The 24,827-nt window shown below is 37.3% G+C and overlaps 1 protein-coding gene across 1 annotated transcript in view; it reads right to left on the minus strand.

Annotated features, from left to right (window-relative positions):
- The window catches only part of LOC149529174 (IAA-amino acid hydrolase ILR1-like 1), a 40,524-nt gene that overhangs the window by 4,182 nt on the left and 11,515 nt on the right, over window positions 1-24,827 (minus strand). Inside the window, exon 3 of the mRNA XM_089811549.1 lies at window positions 23,618-23,932. Coding sequence (XP_089667675.1) covers window positions 23,618-23,932 — 315 coding nt within the window. The remainder of the gene's footprint in view (window positions 1-23,617; window positions 23,933-24,827) is intronic.

Genomic DNA, 24,827 nt, shown 5'->3' on the forward strand with positions numbered 1-24,827 from the left:
ATTATTATACATAGTTTTTAACTTCTTGTATTTTGCTGGTCTTTCTTTTTTCATGTGTACATGTCACATAAATGTCATAACTCACTTTCTAAAACAATGCCTTCATTTTTGGCAAAGAAAAACTTGATCTCACATGTAACAACACTCTCTTGCAATAATGGTCAGGAGAGGCATAATGATGATTTTTCCGAGAAAGTTAAGCTCTCCTAGGAATATTAGATCCCCTCCTACAGTAGAGATTTCACAAACCTCTTGCTTTCAAGTGGTTTTAAAGTTAAATTAAGAGGTGAGTAACCAAACCACTCAGTTTTTGGAAAAAACCAAAATCGAAGGGCTTGTAGCACACTTTGAAAAAAGGAGAAAGAGGGGTGAGTGTTAGCTGCTTTACCATCTGATAAAACTAGTACTTGAATTAGTGACAGAAATACCAATGCACATCACATAAAGTAAGAGTACGTTTTTATTCACACATGAACTTATTATAGAAGTAATCTAGAGATGGTCATCCAAGGGCTAGACTACTTTTCTTGACTGCGCAAAAGGTAGTTAAATGACTCAATGTTGTCAAGTAGAACACAAGAGTCAAGCGGCTAAATCTTATAGCTACCTGAAAGTCAAGACATGATTAATAGATAGTTGGACATAATCATATGAGAAAAACCTAATTATATATTGACTATATCATGTGTAAATTTTTAGTAGATTAGGGTGCATCTGCTGTAACCAAAACTACGAACTTTTACAAATCTTGTAGTGTCCAACATGCATAAGCTATCCAGCTCTTCAACATTGTCTTTCACTAGCTTCTCTTCACTGATCCCCATGGCTTTAATAAATTGTAATTTAATAGAAATATCTCACAGTCCTCCATTCACTGATGAAACAGAACACAGAGAATACGTTCCACTTTTGAATATAACTGCAATTTCCAAATTCATTTTGCATTTCGATCCACTGATCCTTGATCTTTCTTCTCTACCCATTCTTATTCAAAGTCTGAATCTGATAAATCTAAGGAATCTATGGAAGTTGTTTCCTCACTTATTGTTTGTTGTTTTGAATCAATTAGGTATTCCTGGCCATTGTTTTCAATGTAGTGTTTTTTTCCAGTTGTGGTTGATTTTGCTGCAACCAATTGAATTTGACCCAACAATGCATCATAAGCTTTTTTTCTTAATGAGATTACCACAAGAATTAATAGACATTTTGAGTTCCAATAATTATCTTTTGAGAAATGAAAACTTCAAGCACTATATTTATTACTAAGTAATTAGTAAATATTTGCTTCATATTAAAAATGATCAAGAGATCAATATATACAAAAGAATGAACGATGTTTCTTTATGAAACAATTGTAAAGAATAGAAACATTCTATTCTAGATACAAGAAACTAAATATTAGAAACGTTCTAATATTTACAGCAGATTACAATAGATAACCATTAAATAATAAATAATGATAATAGAAACTATCTATTATCATAATACCCTTCGTTAATGGTTAATCTATCCACGAAACCAAGCTGTCCTCTGAATTGGACAAACTTATCTAGACCAAGGGGCTTGGTGAGAATGTCTGCAATCTGATCCGCTGTAGGAATCCACTGCAAGTAAATTGTCCTGTCTTCAACCAGTTGTCGTATGTAGTTACAATGAACATCCACATGCTTGGTTTGTTCATGGAGGACTAGATTTCAAGCTAGTTTGATAACACCTTGGTTATCAACAAACAAAGTTGTCAGGCTTGCTTGTGACATCTGCATAACCCCAAGCATCCAACGAAGCCAAACAACTTCACAACTTGCCTTAACTGTTCCTCTATATTCAACTTCTATAGAGGAGAGAGAAACTACATGTTGCTTCTTACTAGTCCATGTGACGGCACCGGAACTCAAACTTAACAAATATCCAAAGTTGACTTTTAACAATCAACAAAACCTACCTAGTTTGAATCTATGAACCCACTAAGTTTAGGATTAGAATTTTGAGATTAAAGAAGTCCATAATCAATAGTACCCTTCAGATAACAAAGCACACGCTTTGTTGCCATCCAATGATCAGTCTTACGAGTTGTCATAAAACGTGAGATGTAGGTGACTCCGAAGCTGATATCAGGTCTAGTAGCAGAGAGGTAGATGAGGTTGTTTACTAGTTGCACGTATGTAGTATCATCAACTAGGGGAGAATCAGACTTGGCTAATAACTTTAGACCTTTCTCTAGGGGTGAAGATGCAAGATTGCAGTCCTGCATAGAAACTTGTCTAACAAAGCCTTGGAATATTTGGACTGATAAATGAATATACCAGTACAATACTGCCAAATCTCAACACCTAGGAAATAATGCATGAGCCCAAGGTCAATCATATCAAAAGGCTGGTATAAACTCTGATTGATTCGCTGAATCAAAGATACTGAGCTTCCAATGATGATCAAATCATCCATATAAATAACCAGAAGGATGATGTCACTGTCAGTAGTCTTGATGTACAAATTTGAGTCTAAATTACTCCTCTTGAAGCCTTGATCACTAAGGTACTACCATGCCCTAGGGGTCTGGTTCAAACCATAGAGAGCTTTCACCAATCTAAGAACCAAGCGCTCTTTATGAGCAACCTTGAAACCAGGAGGTTGTGTCATGTAGACCTCTTCTTGTAGGTCATCATTCAAGAAAGCATTTTTGACGTCCATCTAATTGACCTTCCAGCCAAATTGTGTTGCCATGGCTAGGACTAATCTGATTGTGCTCATCTTTGCAATAGGAGCAAAGGTCTCCTCATAATCAATGCCCTGATGCTGAGAAAATCCCTTTGCAACTAAATGAGTTTTGTACTTATCTAGACTTGTATTTGATTTTGTAAATCCATTTCCAATCAATGGGTTCCCTCGTGGAAGATCTAAGTGTTATTCTTCAACAAAATCTGTGTTGAGATGTCATGGCTTGTTCCCACTATGGAATTCCTTTAGCTTCAGAATATGTTTGAGATTCAAACACACTGTGAATGTTGGCCACGAAAGAAAAGTTAACTGACTCTGTAGATTTTCTCTTTTTCTGTGCAATTCTCCCATCAATGAGCTCATCATCTCAAAGATTAGCAATTGTCTTAGCCCACCACTTAGGCCAGAGAGGAAAATGACCAACATTAGTATTGGGAGATGCTCTATGATCAGGTTCCTCATCAAAAGAATCAGGATCAAATTTAGGTGAAGCATCTACATATCTAGGTGATCCTGGAGAAGTCGGAGCCGTCTATACAAGAATCACTGGTATAATTGGAGCTACAAGAGCCCTCCCATCAGGTGCACCTAATAGAAGCTGAAGTCCCAAATCATGAGTCATCGTAGGCTAGTATGCTAGATCAGGATCAAGAGAAAGAGGCATGAATAGTCTTCGTTTCTCATCAAAGACTACATCACGACTATACAGGAGACGAGATGTCTCAGTGTCAATCAAGCGATAGGCTTTGTGAAGATTACTGTATCCAACAAACATGAGTTTCTAAATCTTGGCATCCAACTTGGTGTGTTATGCATCAGGGATCCAAACAAAAGCAAGAGAGCCAAAAACCTTTAGGTGACTGATTCTAGGCTTGCAACCTGACCAAGCCTCTTTTGGAGTCTTACCGCTAACCACTATTGTGGGTGACCAGTTCAAAAGATAAACTGCAGTGCTAACTGCTTCTGGCCAAAACTTTTTCTGAACATGTCTATGTTCGAGCATCGATCAAGCCATCTCAGTGATTGTTCTGTTCAGATGTTCAACTACACCATTTTGTTGTGGTGTGTGAAGTGTGGTTAACTGGCACTTGATGCCATGAGTATCACAAAAGCTAGATAATTCATTAGAACGAAATTCCCCCCGTTGTCTAACCTAAGAGAAAAAATAGATTTCCCAGACTCTTTTCCAATTAAAGGTTTAAGCTTCTGAATAACATTAAATGCTTCTGATTTTTGTTTAAAAAATATACCCACATTTCTATACTAAAATCATCAACAAAAAAACAAAACTTGGACCCAAGAATAGGAGTGGCCATAGGGCCACAGATATCGGCATGAACAAGCTAAAGTACCTGAGAACCTCACCATGAATCGCCACTGGTAAAAGGTGTGTGATGTTGCTTCCTAGCCTGACATGCATCACAAACTCCAAGTCATTGAGTCTGAATCTCTGGCAATCTGAGGACAAGTTCTTCCCAAGCAAGATGACAAAGATAGTGCACATTTAAGTGCCCATACTGTTGTTGCCAAAGTGTGCTGATAGAAGATTGTCGAGCAGCCATAGAAGTCCCGAGAATCACTAGAATCAATAAGTTTGAAAAGACCATGATCCTCAAGAACCACTACAACAATAGATTGAATTTCCCTATTAGTGATGGTGCACTCACATGAACTAAAGGTGACATCCAACTATGGAAAGTGTTATAGCAACTAACTGAGAGTAGTTTAGTTCCATCCCTAGAACACAATACACATCGAATGAAATGAGATTCCTCCCAACAAACTGAATCTAAATGTTGCCTTTGTTGACAATGGTGCACTCTTCCCCTCCACTAAAAATAACAGAATCTAAATAAGTCTGATAGTCAATGAACCAATTTCTATGGTAGTTGGAATGACGAGAGGCACCTGAATCAATGTACCAGGAAGATGACTTCACATGATCTGCAGGTCTTTTAGCCATGAAGGCGTAAAAGCAGATTCTGTCTGCTCAATGTGCTCTGCACTATTCGCTTTGGGTTGCGAACCAAATTGCTTAGATTGGGCAACTAAGCGTTTCCAACATTCAACCTTTATGTGAGTATACTTGTGGCAATAGTTGCACTGGATGTTCTTTTTTCCTAGAGCCTTCTAAAGCTGGAGCTGAGGACTTATGCTGAGAAGACTACTGTGAATGAGACTTGCCTATATCCTTCTGAAGGGATTTAGTAGCAAAGGTTTGCTCTGTGGAGGTGGAGCTAGCCTACTAAATTGTTGTTTCCACCGATCTTGTTGAAGAAAAAGTGTGCAGAGATCTATGAACTTCATATCAACACTAGTAAAAGTGATGTTGAGAGTCTCAATAAAATGTTTGTAGGACTTGGGTAAACTTTTGAGGGTTATGACCACAATGTCCTCTTTCTCCATCGTGCATCCAATGGCAAATAGTTGATCATGGATTTCCTAAATCTTATTCAAGTGTTCGTGGAGCGATTTTTGCTCATCCATGACAATTGAAAACAGAGTATTCTTGAGAAAGAAGGATTTGGTTTTGTCTAAAGTCTCATTAAGTGTCTTGAGATGCTCCCAAATCTCGATAACTATCTTGCCAATGGAAACTAAGGGAGTTGATCATCAGCTACGGATAATTTGAGAAGCATCACTACCTCCCAATTATGTTGATCATATGCAAATTGATTAAGACCAGCTTGAGTAGGTTGAGTTGTAGTACCTAGAACTACTTGATCGCTGTTGTGATATTCGAAGATGGTTAGCATTCGTTGTTTCCTCAGGCCATAATTGCAACCATTGAACTTCTGATTTCGCTCAAGCAAAATATTAGTCAAAATGCCATAGCATGTTTTTAAGTTAAAAGTCTGAATATCTATGAAGGCACATGCTTCGAGGCAAAAAAGTGGAAGACCCAAAAAAAATAAAGAGGCGCCCAGAAGAGAGCTTGAAAAACCTAGAAAGAATATGTTGTTGGATTCTGGATTTGTTGGCTTAAAAATTAAGGCATGAAAATGGAGGCACCCATAAAAAATGAATGACAACCTTGTTGAGCATTCAAAAAAGTTAAAAACCCACCAAGAATCTCTAAAAAAAAAAAATTGATCCAGTACAGAAAATTAGGGTTTCAAACAAAAACGGACTGGGCTGGAAAAAGCTTCAAAATAATGGCGGATTTGCAGAAAAAACAACAAATTCTGAGCGCAAATCAACAATAGAGGTTTGTAAAAACCCCAAACGCCTCTAAATAGCCAAAAAACCATAAAGCAAGCAAAATTGGGTGTTGTTTTTTGCAATAAAAAATGACTACAAACAGACTGAAAACAAAACGCATGAAACTGGGCGAGATTTTACCAAAAAATAACAAAAGGCAGTTGTAGAAAAATCATTGTATGTTGCTGAAAAAAAAAGGCTTCGACAAAGCAAATATCACAGAAAATAATTTCGCAAATATTGCTCTAATAATTTCAAATAGGAAATTATAATATTTTTCGAAAAAATTCAAAGAGTTAGTCTCTGATACCATATTATGAAGTAATTGGTAAATATGTGCTTGATATTAACAATGATCAAGAGATCAATATATACAAAAGAATGAGCAGTGTTTCCTTAGGAAACAATCGTAAAGAATAGAAACATTCTATTCTAGATATAGGAAACTAAATATTAGAAACATTCTAATATTTACAGGAGATTACAATTGATAACCATTTAATAATAGGTAATGATAATAGAAACTACCTATTATCGTAATAATATTCCTCATTGATCAACACCCACTAGTTGAAAAATTGGGCCAAATGGTTGGCTTGCCCGCACTTGTCCAAATGTCTTCTAGGAGTGCATTCACACCAAAATCACCATCAGCAATTGCATTAATGAAAATCCTTCAAACGATCTTCATGTGCATGGCTGCCAATACTTTTCTATGTTAGCTTCCAATAGCAAAAGATAGGTCACTTGGTCTCCTAACAATGATCTTAATTCTCTCTAGACTATGATTGGACCATGTCATGCACTGTCTCATTCTTTTTATATGCAATATTGATCGTAACATTTTAAAGTTTAAAAATACTTCGAATAAATCCACTACTTTAACTAGTGTGGAAGTTTGAAGTACCTGCCTTACAATATTTGTAGCAAATTGTAATTTGATTTGTTAACATTCGTGTATTTGCATTTGACTGCCATTGTTTGTTAGTCATAGGATTTTCTCCAATTCAATTCTTGCTTCATGTAGTCTGTCTCTTTTTGTATATAAGTCCTAGTACATAGCCTTCTTTCCATGGGCTCGAGTACAACCAATACTTAATTATGTCTTTCTACATCTACATCAATCATGTTCATACTAGTCTTTTTCTTTAGATATCCATTATCTTCATAGTCTTTACATCTACAATATTTACACAGTATTCCCATAGCATTCTTTTGTTAGTTTCTTGCAAAATGTCCACAATTTATAGCATTGTCAACATTATACAATGGGACAACCTTTAGTGTTATATTGCATCCAAGTCCAACCTCCCATTCTATGATTTTGGTAGCTTCCTTGAGATGCATTATTATTTGATGGAATGCTAGGTGGAGTGGATTGGTTTCCTTATGTGAAGAGAATTTACGTGCTCCTACGCATCAAATTGTATGGGTACTCTTTCATTGAATGACTCGTGAGTCATGACTCTTAACCCAACAAAAATCAAAAGTATTTTCCTAGGGCAGTTATTTTTTATGTTACCTTCATCTTTGCATTCTATGCACCACATGCTTTCGTTTTCTCTGCTAGTTTCTATTTGTAACTTCAATTCTTTCATAGTCCACATCATATTTCTTCTCAAGGCTTGCATGGTTCTAGATTCAATACCTTTGCTGTCATCTAAACTTCCATAGTCCTCTAATTCTTTTATTACAAGAGGATATTTTGTTTTCACTCTCTATGTCCATTCCCTGATTTTAGGCATTGCATACGAAGAAGAATGTACTATCTTCATCTTTGTCCTCAATGAGGGAATATGATCTTCAATAAAACATATTTCCTGGAGAGTATCAGCTAATTCTCTTTCTACTTTTATTAGGAGTTCCTTGAGCCTAATATAATAAGCTCTTTACTTTTTTGTGCTTAAGCTATTTTGCCTTGTAAATTTCTGTTATTGCTTCATTATGATCTCGATCCAATTTGAACTCTTCCTCAAAGGCCTTCTTTAATCTCTACCATGTGTTTGTGGAGGTTGCTTCAAGCTCAATGTCCCACTCAATGGCTCACCACACTAGGTGATTGGGCAATGTTGTAGCCAATGAGGTGGTTAGAAAAGACCATAGCTAATATGCTCTACCATCTTAGATGTTCACTACTCAAATTGTTTCACAAGTACTAGATCTTCTAATCCATTGCCTATGAACCCTACCTCTCAATGCTAGGGCTTGATGGTAGATTCACCATGTTCTCTTCTAATGCAACCCTGGTGCCTAGAAATTACTCATTGAAGACCCTTGACTTGTACGTTTTTGTGTTTCTCTCACACTTTTAGCTATATGAATATCCTCAACTCATTATGGTTCAATATTCTAAACACTCATGTTGCCTCAAGTTCATTTGTATATTATCTTGCCTTGGATTTTTGGCGTGATGCCTCGAATTACAATTCTTCTTCAATCAACAACCCTTTGATGCTTTAAGGTTACTTACATACACTTCTACCAAGGACTATTTGGAATTATTTCTCCCATTCTCCCTTGTTTAAAATTCATTGATTGACTTTTCTACTTGGTTAGAAAGATCAACACGCACTTCATTAAGTATTGGTAAGTGACTTGTTATCTCCTCCCACTCTGCCCTTGCATGATTCTTTCTGGAAATATTTCTTGTTTTGCCAACTGTCTCTAGCTACAGCTTAGTGCTAACACTCCAACTTCAACTTCTTCCTTGGGGCGTCTTTGGCGATTTCTCATAGTATATTTCTTTATTTTCTTTTCTCTATCAATCTAAGAGATTGCATGATCTGTTAATCTTGATCAAATTGTGGCCTTTTCCCTACTTTATTGAGATGTGAGTGCATTATTGTCTTATATCTGACCAGATTTGTTATAAGACAACAATGCCAAATGGTTGTTCCTCTACTATGTAATAAAACAAATACTTAATGATGACTAATACTTAATTCCTTCATGTTGCTCTACTTGATGCAAAAAAAAATTCAACACAATTGAATCCAGAAACTGTTACTGATGGTTAATACTTAATTTAGATATAAAAATAGTAATGCATACTAGATAGAGGAGTAAAAGGAAACATGAAGGAATGTATGTTTCATTCAACCATGAATCTCTTTACTTAATATGCCAATTAATCACACATGCGGTAACATGTTCAAAATAAAACTTGAATTGGATCTTCCTCTATTTTAAAAAGAAAAACCTTATCTCCCAGAATTTTGATTTTGTATAGAATTAAGTCCTGTAAACGCATTTGGTTACAGTTTTTCTACACAATCTGGTGTATAACTAATAATTATTACTACGAACAATAATAGTATGAGGATAAAAGATTCTATGATTAAAATGTTTAGTTAAATGCCATCACTGAATGAGACTAAATCCTTCTGATCCATGTCTTGTTTCTTTTATTGCAGGGAGAGAGGACTGCCAGGGTGGTTCATGTATTTGTTCTCCTTTAAATTGCATTCAGCTCGACTAAACTATGCTCTAGAGGTGAGGAATATCCTTTTAAAAATATCATCCACTTAGAGAGCCACATTTCTTTTGCATGTTGTTTTACTTTTCCAATTTGCTTTTAATTTAGACAGAAATGCACACCATTGAACCTTATCCATATAATCTAATTTTCCATAATAAAAAAACTGGTTTCGAAAAGAAATTCCCCTCTTAATGTGTTAATTTTTCATCAACTTAGGTGAATATGCTAAAACAATCAATTCATCCCCTAACAATCTAAACCAGTGAATCCAGTTGTCCTCCCTCTGTAGTCTAACGGCCAATCCTTTACCAAAATGTGTTAGTTCTTGATAACTCTAAAATAAAAACTTCAATTATAGGCAGTTTTCCAGTATTTTCTGAGAGTTAATGACCTAAGCATGAGGATGCAGCTCCTAGTGGTAAGTAGACCACAAAGAGGAACACAATCTATGGAAGACAGTTCCCACAGACTAAGTTCAAATGCTACCCTAAGTCTATGCCATGATGATGAATAGAAGCCACAATCACAATATTAAGGTGGCTGCTTGTTACCAAGAGATTTTCAGTCACATAAGTAGCAGAAGATGAATACTGTAGTTTGCAAACCCTCCGAGTACTCCCCTGAGTTGTTGAGCATTCTCTATTTATTTTTCTGGGTGAGTACTCACAAGTTTAACTCTCGCATTTTTATAAACACAAAAAACCATGGGCAAAAATGTTGATACAGGTAAAAGTTAAATTACTAGTTAAAGTGTGTTTTTCATATACTATTTTTGCTATAAAACCATTGCATTTTCTATTTCAAGATGTGAATTTTTAATTTAATGCATTTTGTCATTTAATTTTACAAAATAAATATGTTTTTGTAAGAGATTTTAATATTTAGTTATTTCTAAGCTAAGTCACAGGACACGTCGAATTTGAATTATGAAATTTGGATTTCAGCGACTTTTTACTCTTTCCAAATTTCATTGGATTTTATGATATTTAACTTAGTTACCCAATTCTCCCCTTGGCCCATCGAACTAGGTGAATTTCGAACCCTGTCTTGATCCTTGCCCTGGTTCCCTTTTGGGTTCCACTTGGGTTTGAACCCAAGCAAGTTGGTTCCTCTAGGTCGAACCTAGGTCAAACCATGATCAAACCAGGGCAGACCTATGTAGATCAAGTGCGAACTAGGTACAGTTCCATTGGGAACATTCTACAATTTAGTGCAAAAAACAATTATTACAGAATTTAAATAAAGATTTTTAACATTACAAAACAAGAAAGTTCAAATATTTATTACATCAGAGTAAACTAGCCCTCAAGATTTCTTCCAGTGAATTTTTTATATCCAATGCTGATAATGACCACCGTCCAAATAATTGGAAGCTCTTTATAGTAATAAATCATATTTGAAACATTGAATAACATCTTCAATAGGTGAAGGGAGTTGCAAGCTACTTATATAACATTTTTCAAGTGGGATGTTAATTACAAACAAATAAGCTCTTTGTACAATGAAAAAGTAATAAGCATTGGACAACTTGGAAAACAAGAATGTTATTAATGCAGCTGATCCCAATAACATTGACAATATTTGTGAACCAACTAATGCCTTTCATGAAGGAGAAGAAGATGAAGATTTAGACAATCCATTAGATGATTGAAACTTATCATAAAGTTCTAATTGTTGAAAGTCTAAACAATGATGCTTGAACGCTATATTATTTAAATATTTTGGTGTTGATAATAGATATGATGCTTAGATTACAAGTTTATAGTGTTTTTGTTGTTTTTTTGACACTATGTAGCGTTCTAATCTTAATTCATTTTTCTTGGCTGCATACATATGTGTGTGTGTATATTTTTTATTTTTTACTTTTTTACAAAAAAAATTTACCTGTTTTTGTACTAACAAACCCATGCCCCATTTTAAGATTTTGTTGTACCAGCAAATCGGTTATTTCAACCCAAACTCAAACCGGTAACTTAGATATTTAATATAACATTATTATTTACAATACTATTATTTTTAAATAAAATTTTGCTCAATTATTTAGCAATGTCAAACTATTTTAACAATTTTGTGGATATATTTCTTATATTTGAATATAAATAAATTTATATAAGGTAAATCTAATGTCAATTTTTTTTTTGAATTTTTACCCTGCTAAATTTCATCTGAATTTTATGATCGATGAACTCAAATTTGAATTCGAACCTCGTGACTTAGTTTTTAAGTTATCGAGTTTTTGCTAAGCTTTCGTCAAATACTCTCCAAGTTTTTGGTACTTGAAATTTTTTTGGGCATGCTGAGTACTCTCCAAGTCTGAGGCTGTAAACTATGATCAAATCCATGCAGGTCATGGTGTAGCCTTTGAATCAGAAAGCAAAAAATGCAGTTCCATATTTACAATGTTCAGTAAATCAAGGATAAGAAAATAAAATGGGTCCAATGAAAATAGGAAGAGTGTGAGCCACCATTTGGGGTTTACTTTTCTATATAATAACCCCTAGGAAACCCAAGCCCGGTCATATTTGAAAACTCTAAAAATGCAAGATTGACAAAGCAATAATGATTAAATCCTGCTAATTATTAAAGCATAAAACAAGAATGGCCAGCATAAAGAAGGGATTGTAAGAAGATAAGAACAACACAAAGAAAGGAAACATCCATACAAGAGACTAAAATTGGGGTTCGTAAGCCTAGAGGCTCTATATGCCTCATGGAGGCTCTGAAGCCAGTTGATACGAACATACACACATGCAAAGATTCAGAAACGTGAGAATAAGCAGCCAAAATTTTGATATGAAACATCACTTGTGAAGGTCACCTTCTAAACATTCTCGTACTTATAAACAACTAACATAACTATAGCAAGGTCAACATGTGCCTTCATCAATTTTCTTAAAATTAGTGATTCTTATGACTCATCAATGAGTTCTTCACCACAACACCCAATAAAAGAAACCACGAAATATTCTTAGGAGGGGTCTTGACAATCTTCTTCTTTGGCCGTTTGTTATTGATAACCACAAACTCACCTTCATATCATTGCTCTCTGTTTCCTTGGGTGTGAGATTATCCATCTTCTATTCAAACTCAAATGCTCAATAAAGATGAAAGTTAAATAATAGGGGTGGATTCCTTCATATCATTGCTCTCTGTTTCCTTGGGTGTGAGATTATCCATCTTCTATTCAAACTCAAATGCTCAATAAAGATGAAAGTTAAATAATAGGGGTGGAGTAGTTCAAATTTCCAAGCCATCATGCAATGGCCACTGTTGATCATATATCAGTTTGCAAAAATACAGTTTTGAAATCCTTAAATGTCAAGTTAATACATGCAGCTCTATAACAATGCTCATAGAAGTAAAAGGTTGAGCACCTCTAGTAAGAGAAAAACATGAAAATTCATACAATTGATAAATGAAGAAGTGAAGTTAACAAAGAGTCAACAGATGGTGATGTAGCTGTGGGCTGTTTTAATTTTTCATTACAGAAATGAGCTTGTATCAATAGTCATCCATAAACATGATACTCGCTTGTCAAGGTAGGGTGTGCGCTACATGTATTGGCCAAATAAGGATTTCTATGGGCATCTATTATAGTTCAGGTCCAAATAGTCTACAATGTGATTTATGTCAATGGAAACACTATTTAATAATTTATGTATATTATACTCGCCATGTGACATGATAATTCTATACTATGCTGTCTTCCATTACATTTTGTGTTCATTTTTGTTGACATCAGACTTACATTTTTGGCGTGATTTATAATTCACAGATACTGCTCAGTCCATGTGTAAAAACAAAATTGCTGTTCTTGGGAACCACATGTGTGAATAATTAACTGCCATGCCATCTTGCAAAGATAACACAGAAAAAACGAAAATCAAAAATATGACACACAAAGAAGAAAGGAATGAAGCCTACAAAACGGAAGAAGAATTGATGAAAAATCTCATTCAGGTCTGCAGCCTAGTCAAAATAAGCTTCTACCTCATGAAGTCTGAAGACAGAGATTCTCTTACCTAACTTAACCAATTTGTAGAGAACATATTGTCAAGTGTATGCATATCACCTGCCAACTTCTCTTAATTGTTTATATTAGAACTTGAAAAAGCATCGGAAGAAGAAAAGGTAATAGGAAAATAATAAACATATCTGCAAACAGTACAAAGACTGCATGAAGAAAATGAATGCGATGTCAGAGAGGATTTATGTAGTTCAAGTTTAAGAGGATTTTTGTACTTCAAGTTTAAAATGTTTTAAAATTGCATAACTCCTAGCATGGAAATAAGTTCATAGAAGATGGCTACTCTTAGAAGATTAATAAGAATAGCTGAAAGAAAGAAATGACAAATATTAAAGATGATGATGATGAAAAACCCAATGACCCTTATAATATTAAAATGATTTAGATTTCTGTGATATGCAGTATGTGTGAATTAATTAAATAATCTAGATCAATCAAATCATTATGCAGGTGGATTGGTAAAATTACTGAAAGTGTAGATAGATATAAAGTTATAAACTAAAAGTAGGGAAAGAACTAGAAAAAGTGCAGATGAACATAAATCAAAAAAGGTACATAGCTAGAAAAATAGAATATCATTGAATTTTTTTAGCCCATACATTCAAGTTTCTATTATGTAATTGAATTTTAAAAAATATGATTCATATCAATTAGTACCAAGGTTGTTACACTGGCTGAACCCAATCAGGTCTGGACCAGGTTCTGATCCTGGCCCTAGGACATTGTGAGTTTTCCTTAGAAGGAACACAACTAGATTGTATTCAAAGGATGGGAGCAAGAAGCTGGAAAACCCAGTGAAAATCAATGTCAAACCTAAAAAGAATAAAGAAGTTAAATTTTATTCAAACAAGAAAAAGTAAATAAAGATAAACAACCCTAACTAATAGCTTTCCTTAATCATAATTGAGAATGAGGGACATGAGGCTTCTCTATGGAGTCACTAGCAGTCTTGCTGTTGGGAACGGGAATAGTGCTGCTTGTCATTACAACAAACTAGCTAATAATATTGTGACACAGAAAACTAGCTAATAATATTGTGACACAGAAAAGGATGAAGGGACCTCAATGAAATCAGTCCAACCATGCAGCAAGAGTAACACAGCAAAACCACAAGAAGGAATATGAGAGAAATATGCAAGATCCACTTTATTGAACAAGATCAAAATGTAGGGACCTCAATGAAATCAGTCCAACCATGCAGCAAGAGTAACACAGCAAAGCCACAACAAGGATTATGAGAGAAATTTGCAAGATCCACTTTATTGAACAAGATCAAAATGTCGGCAAAATGCCGAGGTAATCAAGTCTTCTTGGTCGCAACCTTACAATCCTCGGCCACAAATCTGATTCTATGTTTTTCTGATTAATGAACTCCAGTCTACCTAAGAGATACATCGTGTTACAATATGTAGGCATCATGACACACTGGTCAGCCCCAAGAAGGATTACATTCCCCAAGAGCAGGAAACACATTACAGCAAGATAAGGTAGGTCCCAAATCATAAGGAACTCGACCCATAAGCCATGTACAATCTAGCAATCCAAGATTTAGGTCCACACATGATCCAAGAACATAGAATGATGCACCAAGATCATCACAAGTTGTAGATTTCCATCACAAGGTCGTGTTTACCGCATAGATTAATTAAGAATTGCACACAGACAATGAACACGAACACGAACAGCAGAAATCTTCTTATTATTATTCGCATATGCCAAACAATACATTATGTTTGAATGATAAGATGAATACAATGCTTCCCGAAGGGGTTATAAATACTTTTTGAAGAACTTTCCCGAAGGAGTCCGTCGGCCACATACAACATGTCACTACATAACAAAAACCTTTCTGAAGGGACCCGTCGGCTACATAACAAGAACCTTTCCGAAGGGACCCATCGGCTGATACACAATTTCTACCGATGACATCATCCCCCCCAAAAAGAAAAGTCGTCTCCTAACGACTATTACAAAATCTCTGAGACAAATCAACAACCAAAATACATTGACTAACTGGTCTTCAACACTATCACCTTAGCCAATCTGACATCTGACCCTGATAGCCACCTATGCCGCTTTTTGCATTCCAATTCTGAGTACACTGAACCAAGTGTCGCTGTACTGCCTTCAACTGGATGATCAGCTCCTCCCGAGCTCTCTATGCATCCACCAAGACAACCTCACGACCAACACCTACTTGCAGTGCCTCTGGTACACAAACACTCCATGCCTGCAGTAGCTCCAAGTCTTCTCAACTGGTCAGACTCCCACGACTGATATCCGCAACGACTGGGGGTCCAAGGGGCAACACCCTCGGCGGGGTCGAGGGGGAGTGCCCCCGCAGGGTGCACTCCCTGTCGCAATACAAGGCGAGGTTGAGGGGCCCGCCCCTCGCCACCAAAACCAAATTAGCACTCTGAAACCCATACAAAACTGCACGAAACACACCATTTCTATCATTTTCTGCCGATTCGACACACTTTCTGGCAATCGTTGGTTCTTCCTCTACCTTGTGGCATCATCTCTGAGCATTCTTGATTTGTCGATTTTTGTTTTTGTTTTTTTTTATTTTTTTTAGAAAACCTCCTATCACTCTTCTGTGCTACCAATGTACAACTACATCATACATCCTACCACCGTATCGACTCCTTCCTTATGCAATATCCTGTAATGTCCTCCAAAGTGTGAATGCAATAACAGGTAGAAGTCGTATGCCATAATTATCCTTTATGCAAAACCCGTACACCATATTATACTGAAAATCCGTACAATGGAGAATTCTTTCAAACACGTGTATGGTGAATTGCAACCCTTGAAATGATTTTCACAATCCGTACACGCAAGAGGAGATTGAAAATCTGTACTCTGAAGAAGTTAGAAGGAAAATCAAATAACAAAGCCGTACCACCAGAAGACCACAAATCCGTACAACAGTTTCCCTCCCTGAATCTGTACGGTGGTATTTTCAATGCCCTTCAATGATCAGCCGTACAGGGACCATAATATGCTGAATCCGACTAGAACTGATACACTAGAAAAATCGCCTTGTAATCCATACAATTACCTGGCTCCACAATTCCGCACTGTGACTAATAAGGAAGAGGCCATACACTGCTTTCTTAAAAATCCGTACCTTGCATTCAATAATGAATTTGCCGGAAACCAAATTTTATAACCCCTTGCTAAATTCAAAGAACTGTACAGTGGCTGGTAACTAAAATCCGTACATTGCTTCTACAGAAGAAATCCGTACGGTAGGAATGATGGAAATCTTCTGTATGGGTAATGAGTTAACATACCGTACAGTGCATCATTGTCATAAAATCTGTACATCATACATTAAAACTTGTACTGTTCAAAGCTCAAAAATCCGTACATTGTCTTCATTTTAGCTCCTTTCAAAATCCGTACACCGTATTGCATAAAATCCGTACACTTTCCAGGGAAGGGAAAAATCGTGCACTTGGCAAATTTATAACATGAGGGAACTGAATGGTACACAGGTAGCTTTTCTTCCAAAAACCGTACAACTTTTCTTCTAAAAACCATACAGTAGCTTTCCTTCCAAAAACCGTACGGTAGCTTTCCTTCCAAAAACCATACGGTAGCTTTTCCTTTTCATAATTTGTTTTTTTAATTTTTTTTTTTAAATTTTTTTCAATAGCAAAGTCAGTTTTCCCTTCGACTGTCGGCATCGTCGATTTGCAACGACGAAGGGGTCACCTGAAGGCCATTCTTTGACGCAAAAGTCTTCCGACCGTGGTATACCTTCAACTTCGAACCATTCACCGCCTGAGGCACTTCCTGTCCATCCAAAGTCCATAATTTTATTGCTCCATTGTCCCCTACTTCCCAGATCTGATACGGCCCGACCCACTCAACTTTGAACTTGCCTGGTTTGATCTGATTCCGATCGTCGTACTTCAACACCCACTGTCCGAGTTGAAACCTGCTACGCCTGTTCTGTGTCATCTCCATATCGCCCAGTTTGTTCCCGAAGTTCGCTACCATGGACTCCGTCAACTGCCCCTTCTGTCCGTCAATAACACATTCACTTTGTACTACTACAACTTTTATTGAAACCTTCCTCTTTGTTGCTTGTGCAGACCGTATCATGTGCCTTCCTTGCTGCCGATACCTTTCTGCTATATCTGTGGTTCGACGTAATACTTTCTTCCTACACAGTCGTACAGTAGAATCTTTCCTTCTTTTGGGTTCGTATTATATGTTCTATCTTTCAGCTTCAATCATACCTACATTTCCTTCTTCGGCTTCTATGTGTTGCTTTGAACATTCATTTCCTCCTTCGGCTTCTCCATGTTCCTTCAGACATTCATTTCCTCCGTTAGCTTCTCTGTGTTCCTTCGAACACTCATTTCCTCCGGCTTCTCTGTGTTCCTCCGGACATTCATTTCCTTCTTCTTTCTTACCTTCGTCGATCCTTAGCATATTACAACTTGGAAAGAGCTCGTAATCCTCTATCTGCCAGTGGTAAAGACCATTTACTGAATCCAGATCGTCATCTCCTTCCAATTGTAGGACTCCCTCCTGATCGGGTTCCATACTCTACCTCCTCTCATCGTCTTCTCCTTCGGAATCCGACGATAGAGCTTCTTCTCCAACCATCTGAGTGTGTAGATCGATGACATACTTCCGGCCTTTGCTTTCGAGTGATAAAGTATTTTTCTTCCAATCGTGCTTTGCCTTGGCTTGCACCAGCCACCCCCGACCCAGAATAGCATCATACCCTCTCCGTTTCAATGGGATCACGACGAAATCCAACAAGAATGGCTGTGTTCCAATCGTCACTGGTTGTGCTGTCAGGACTCCCAATGGCTTGATTCAATGTTGATCGGCCGTTAGCAGCTGGAATGTAGGTGGCCATAATATCGGTTCTCCCAACCTTTTCCAGGTGTCTTCAAGCAACACATTGACACTGAACCCTCCATCCACAATCGTTTCCGTCAATACAGTCCCGAGAATTCCCATTTCGACGACTGCCGGGTGGCGTCCGGATGAGAGGGCTAACAACATCGGATCTTTTGCACTTACGCCACTTTCCTTCCCTTTTTTGTCCTCTGTACTTGCTCCACTTTCCTGCTCCCTTCCCTATTCTCTTGGTAGTTTAGCAGCAGGAACGATGTTTGTGAGTGTCGATCGAAGCTGAGGCATAGTGAGCAACAGATCATTTATCTTGACGTGTATCTCGGCTTGCAATATTTGCCATACAATGTTTTGTTTTGCGCAGTTCTGTACAGAGGTACTCGGCGTGTCCTTTAGGTGTGTCGTTTCTGCCTGTGTTGCTTTCTAGATCTCTGCCCGTGCTTCCTCCAATCTCTTCTTTTCTTCCGCCGGGTCGGGGTACACTTTCGCTTATTGCCGTGTGATGGCCAAAACCTCTTCTTCGTCCGTCCTGACGGTGATCAAGTTTACTCCGGACTTCGAACACCTAGCATCTTCATGATCACCAAGTCCACACCATCTGCATAACAACTTCGGTGTGTTCGCCGTTGTACACTCTCGGGCGAAGTGACCCCACAGATTGCATGCGCGGCATTGAACTATCGGCTGGCCATTGGCATCGTACTGGATTCGACTCATGCCATTATTGTTGTTGTTTTGACCGCACTGATTGTTTCTATATCCTCCCGATGTGGCACCTTCCGTACTGGTATTCCCGTTCCCTCTTGACGAGGATGCCTCCTGTGTTCGGAACACTTGTTGCAATGTTCTTGTTTTCAAATTGAAAGGGCATTCCTTTACTGAGTGTCCCATAATCTGGCAAATCTCACAAAATTGGTCTTTTGGGCAAGATCCCTTCGTATGGCCTTCTTTCTTGCACTCCGTACACCATAGGTCATTGCCCTTAGTCTCCTTGTTCATGTTTTTTAACTCTTTCATCATCCGAAGCATGTCCTTTTGAAGAGAACGAACTTTCTTGCTGCTACCTTCATCGTCGATGCTATCTTCTCCTGAAGGCTCAACGTCATCTGAATCGGATGAGCTGATCTTCTTCTTCTTCTTTGTCTTCTATTCACTTTTGAGATTCAATGCCCGATTGTATGCTTCAGTATGTGTCGATGGTGGCACGATCTTCATCTTTTTCCGCAGCTTCGGGTGAAGGCCTTCAATGAACCATCTTTTCTGGAACCCATCTACCGGCTTATTCTCCATTTTACTGATTAAGTCCTTCAACCTCCTGGCGAAGACCCATACTGTTTCATTCCTCTTTTGCTTGGTATTGAATATCTCCGCTACAATTTCATTATCGTCGTGCAGAAGTTGAAATTCTGCGATGAACTCCTCCTTAATGTTATCCCAACTGTTTAACTTTTGTGGATCAGTATCAGTAAACCAATCAATCGCAACACCCCATAAGGTAGCGGGAAATTGTCAGATCCATTCGTTTGTATCTGTTATGCCATTTTCCCTCCAGATCGTTTCACATGTTTTACAATGTCGAATGGGATCAGCTGCTTCATCACCATCAAATTTAAGCAACTTTTCTTTCGGACCTACCATTTGTTGTGTACTTGCGCTATTTTGCACTCCCGTGCTGTTTTGAGCACCTGCGTTGTTTCCAACACTCGCGCTGTTCTGGACACCCACGCTGTTCCGCACACCCGCGTTGTTTTCTACACCCACGCTATTTCCGCCTTCCACGCTATTTTCAACACCCGCGCTATTTTCGGCTTCCGTGCTGTTTGGTGAAGAGGGTTCATCAACCGAAGCTGTTCGTTTCGAAAGTATATCTTGGACGAAGAGGTCACTCCATGCTCGTGCTCCTTCGACACTTCGAGCCGTGCAAGTCGATCTCCTTCCATCAAGATTCTCTTCCCGTGGCTTATGCAAGTTCAGAAACTCCTCCCTCGCTTCTTCCACCAAATCGAGCCGCTGTCGAGTCTCTTCCAACAATTTTTCAGTGCTTTTGTGTCCATCGGTAACTTGTTGAAATCTCCATCTGCGTTCAGCCTATTGTGCCAAAATTAAATTTTCCTGTGCTGTGCGTAATTCATCCTTTTCCTTCAATTTATTCTTATTCTTGTTCAACTGATTCGACATTTAATCTTCATTTGCTTGTCACCGTACCAGGTCCATGGGCAACGGCGCCAAATGTTTACCGCATAGATTAATTAAGAATTGCACACAGACAATGAACACGAACACGAACAGCAAAAATCTTCTTATTATTATTCGCATATGCCAAACAGTACATTATGCTTGAATGATAAGATGAATACAATGCTTCCCGAAGGGGTTATAAATACTTTCCGAAGAACTTTTCCGAAGGAGTCCGTCGGCCACATACATGTCGCTACTTAACAAAAACCTTTCCGAAGGGACCCGTCGGCTACATAACAAGAACCTTTCCGAAGGGACCCATCGGCTGATACACAATTTCTACCGACAACAGGTTGAAATTCACCAATAAGTCATAAATAAGAAAGAACACGCTAACTAAGAGAAGATGAATCACAACCCGAATGAGCTGCGATCTTGGAAACATGATCCAAGATAGTTCCATAATAAGATACAATCAGCATACAAGCCAACATGAACACATGAAGAATCACCAACATTATCTCTCGGACTAGAAATAAGAAAAATACTAACCAAAACTATTTTCGGTTGATGCAAGATTTCTCAAAACCCAAGATGCTCTTGCATCAGACACCTGGGGTTATTACAAAAGTGAGCCCCTCACCATGCAACTGGAGAAGAATCAAAACGATCCAACTCAGCTTGAGAAATCTAAGAAGAAATTGTAATTGGTTTGTCCTTGCATTTCACCAAATGCTCCAGACGCTCCTTTCTTCTAGTACTCATCCCAAAGTGGTTGTCCAAAATCTTCTCTATTTCATGCATTTGCTTCTTAGGATACTAGTGTTTCACTTCTAAATCATCCTTTGGCTCATGATTCTCATACAAATCTGCAACATTGAATATAGGTGTTATGTCTGTGTCTTAAGGTAACTCTACTTCAAAAGAATTCCCACTATCAAACTTCCTCAATATCTTACAAGGTCCAAACTTCTTCATTTTCAACTTGGAGCCAAACCGGTACACTTTTAATCAGCCTCTGAGTTGATGTTGGTTTATTAGTATCACCGTTTCCAACTATTAGATAGAAGTATAGTTAGAGATTTCATCTTCCCCATTACTCGCTCCGCAAGTAAGTGGATTCTTTCCTAAAAGCTCAGGGGAAAGAATATTTGGGTGGTCTCCTTTCGTATAGAGGTTGAAAGGAGCTACATTGGGGAGAAGGGAACTTTCAGTTAAGGGTTTCCATTCTTTGTCCTCATGATAGTTTTGTAGTCACTGTATTTTCCTCTATACCTCACCCTATGGATTGTTGGCGGTGTGCAACAATGATTTCTTTTCAAACCTGAATTGTAAGTGGTCGTTCTTGTCCTTGATATTTCCTAGTGCTTCTCAGGTACTTTGCTGACAATGTGCCCTTAGTGACATAATGTTGTCTGCCACCACTTTTTCTTTGGTTATGTTGTTGTAAAGGGACAACCCCTTAAATTGGCTGCGTATTAATTCAAAAAGGGTGAGGAGCATCTTCAAGCCAATCAGTAAAGTTCACACTGAAGTTCTGAACCACACATCTTCACTATGGTTCTCCTTCCATCTTGGCTCTGCCTACACATCCAAGCTCATTTCCTCACAACCATTTATCAAGGAAACTAAGTAATCTACTTCACTAAAATCTTTGTAGGGTCCATTCTTTCCTAACAATGAGGCATTATGCAATCCTCAGATGGTTAGCCAAATACTCCACCTCTTATGCAACAGATTCTACATGTGAAAAATCCTTCCAACCACCACAACACCATCCTGTTATCTCCTCTGGTGGTTGCATTCAAGGCACAAGGTAATCAATACCACAAAAAGCATGTTCCTATCCCTCTAACTACAAGCCACTCTTCTTCAAGCCAATTTGAAATTCAACAAAATGACAATTAACTCCATAACACTCATCACCTTCCTCAACTAACATCAATTCTTAATTACGAGAAAACTTCCTCAAAGTTCCAAGATAGTCTCATCATAACTTCAATGTCAAGGAAATTCCTATAATATAGTTTCTCATCCTGAACCCAATCATCTCCCCAAAACACTTCTATTTCCTCAGTACAAAGTTCTTCCATGGCAACCATCAATTTCTAGTTTGCGGATATCCTTGTTATGATCCTTTCGAAATTGACAAAGCATTTCAAACTCTAGAAAATTTCCTCCCCAACTGTTTCAAATTCACTCATTCAACATTTAGATTATATGCATCAAGGGACTTCATTGACAATGTTAATGGTTTGCAAGCAATTCATACCCTGTCAAATTCTATTTTCTTTTCATTTATCTTGGCAGCTACAAGGTGGTTCTGAATCATCCATTACAATTGGTGATCATTGCCTCTAAACATGCTGGAAATGTTAAGAATATTCATCATAATTGAGGTGTTATCTATACTTATATAACCTGAATCAACCAAATCCATGCACATGTGGATTGGTGCAATCATTAATAGGGTAGATTAAAATAAATTACAGGTAGGCGGAGCTGGGGTTATTGCATTGTATTTTCTTTTGCTCACATAAGCAGACTTATACAAATCAACAATCAGAAATAGTCCCATCACTGATATATTAATATTATGTATAATTATCTAGATATAGAGGTGTATATATATAGTCATTGTATACCAAAAACAGTTCCTACCCAATCGATGACAAGTCTACACTTACACAACTATAGTACACAATGGGCAAAATAGTGTGTTTGCCCAATTTATGTGAACTCTGATATAGATTAATCATGTAAATGAGTTATTTATGGTTGCGTTTAATTTCGGATTGACATGCCTTTAATGCTATTTGGAAATAAAATTATTGACAATTCACATTCTTATTTCTACAATAGTTAATACATGGTAAGCTAATTTCTGAAAGAAGTGACTATTATTGAAAAGATATAATACCGATGCACATAACTAATTTCAACAATAACAGATACATGCTAAACTAATTTTGAAGTGATGTAACTGTTACCGAGAAGAAATAATACTGATGCACATAACCTGCTGGGAGTCCATATAATTATTATCTTCTTCTTTTTTAACTTTCTATAATCAACACTTTAACTAAGCAAAATATGAGCTTCCATTAAGGTGCATTATGTGATGAGGAAAGTACCTGAGAATCCAAGGGATTGGCTTCACGGGAAACAAGATGTTGCAAACTGACAACAGAAGCAGAACCTGCTAAAACAGGATCAATTGAATGTTGTGGAATTGCTGCATGTCCTCCTTTTCCAGTTATTACTGCCTTGAAGAAGCCACATCCAGCAAGCAAAGGCCCAGGTTTTGAACCAATTGTATTTGTAGGATAAAAGTTGGAAACGTGCATTGCAAATATAGCCTCTACATTTTCTAATGCCCCCTCTTCTATCATTTTTTTGGACCCTGCACCTGATTCTTCAGCAGGCTGGAAGATTAAGATGACAGTTCCCTGCAAAGATTAACAAACAATGAGGAAAACATACACATAGCAACAATGAGAAAAAATTCAAATGGTACAAACAGTTTTACTGCCTCGTCATGACATGTCTTGAATTCAAAAGATGTAATTCAAGATAATTACAATCACACATTAAATTTGTTTCTAAAGGGATCGAATAATCCTCTGAACAAAACATTCAATTCAACCAAGTAAAAATATATAATAGAACTCCCAAAACCACTTCAAAAACTATCTTTTCTAAATCCTTATTGACCAAGTACAATTGTCTATGTGGTTCTACTCTCAATTATATATCTTACAATATGTGTAGGTTTGCCAATGTTGCATTCTATTTTAGTCTGGACACGAAGGACATGGTTTTGATTTCCTTTGTCACACAAAGATAATTCAACATTTATTATGCTTCGTTCCAGGTAAACTAAAGTATATACAAGCATCTGGGACAAGTTTTGATACAATATTTGGCAAAATGGATATACTATACAGATAATTTTCATGATTTTTAGGTTAATAAGGGAGTGATAACCCATTTTCATATCCAGTCCCAAACGAGGCACCTAGTTCAATGAGAAACATGTCCTTTCTGTACCTTGGGATATAATCCGTTGACACCAAAAAGAGGTTTGAATGAAAACAATGGTGGCAACATTGCCATATGACTAAATTTGAATATTAAAAAGAAGTATATCAAATTTAATTCACCCTGAGTTTATGTAGGCTGGACAAGAAACAGCAATAACAAGAAATTCCTACATACAAAGAGAGATATCTCAGCAGAAGAAACTGATTCACTGATACTAGCTTTCGCCCAAGGTGATGGATATGAGGTTTTTGTAATGATTTGACCGGTGTTCAAGGATCTATAATTACATTAGGCCAGATT

The sequence above is a fragment of the Cupressus sempervirens genome, chromosome 11 (genome assembly GCF_028749045.1).
Source record: "Cupressus sempervirens isolate cs-2001-9-10 chromosome 11, ASM2874904v1, whole genome shotgun sequence".
Classification (NCBI taxonomy): Eukaryota; Viridiplantae; Streptophyta; class Pinopsida; order Cupressales; family Cupressaceae; genus Cupressus; species Cupressus sempervirens.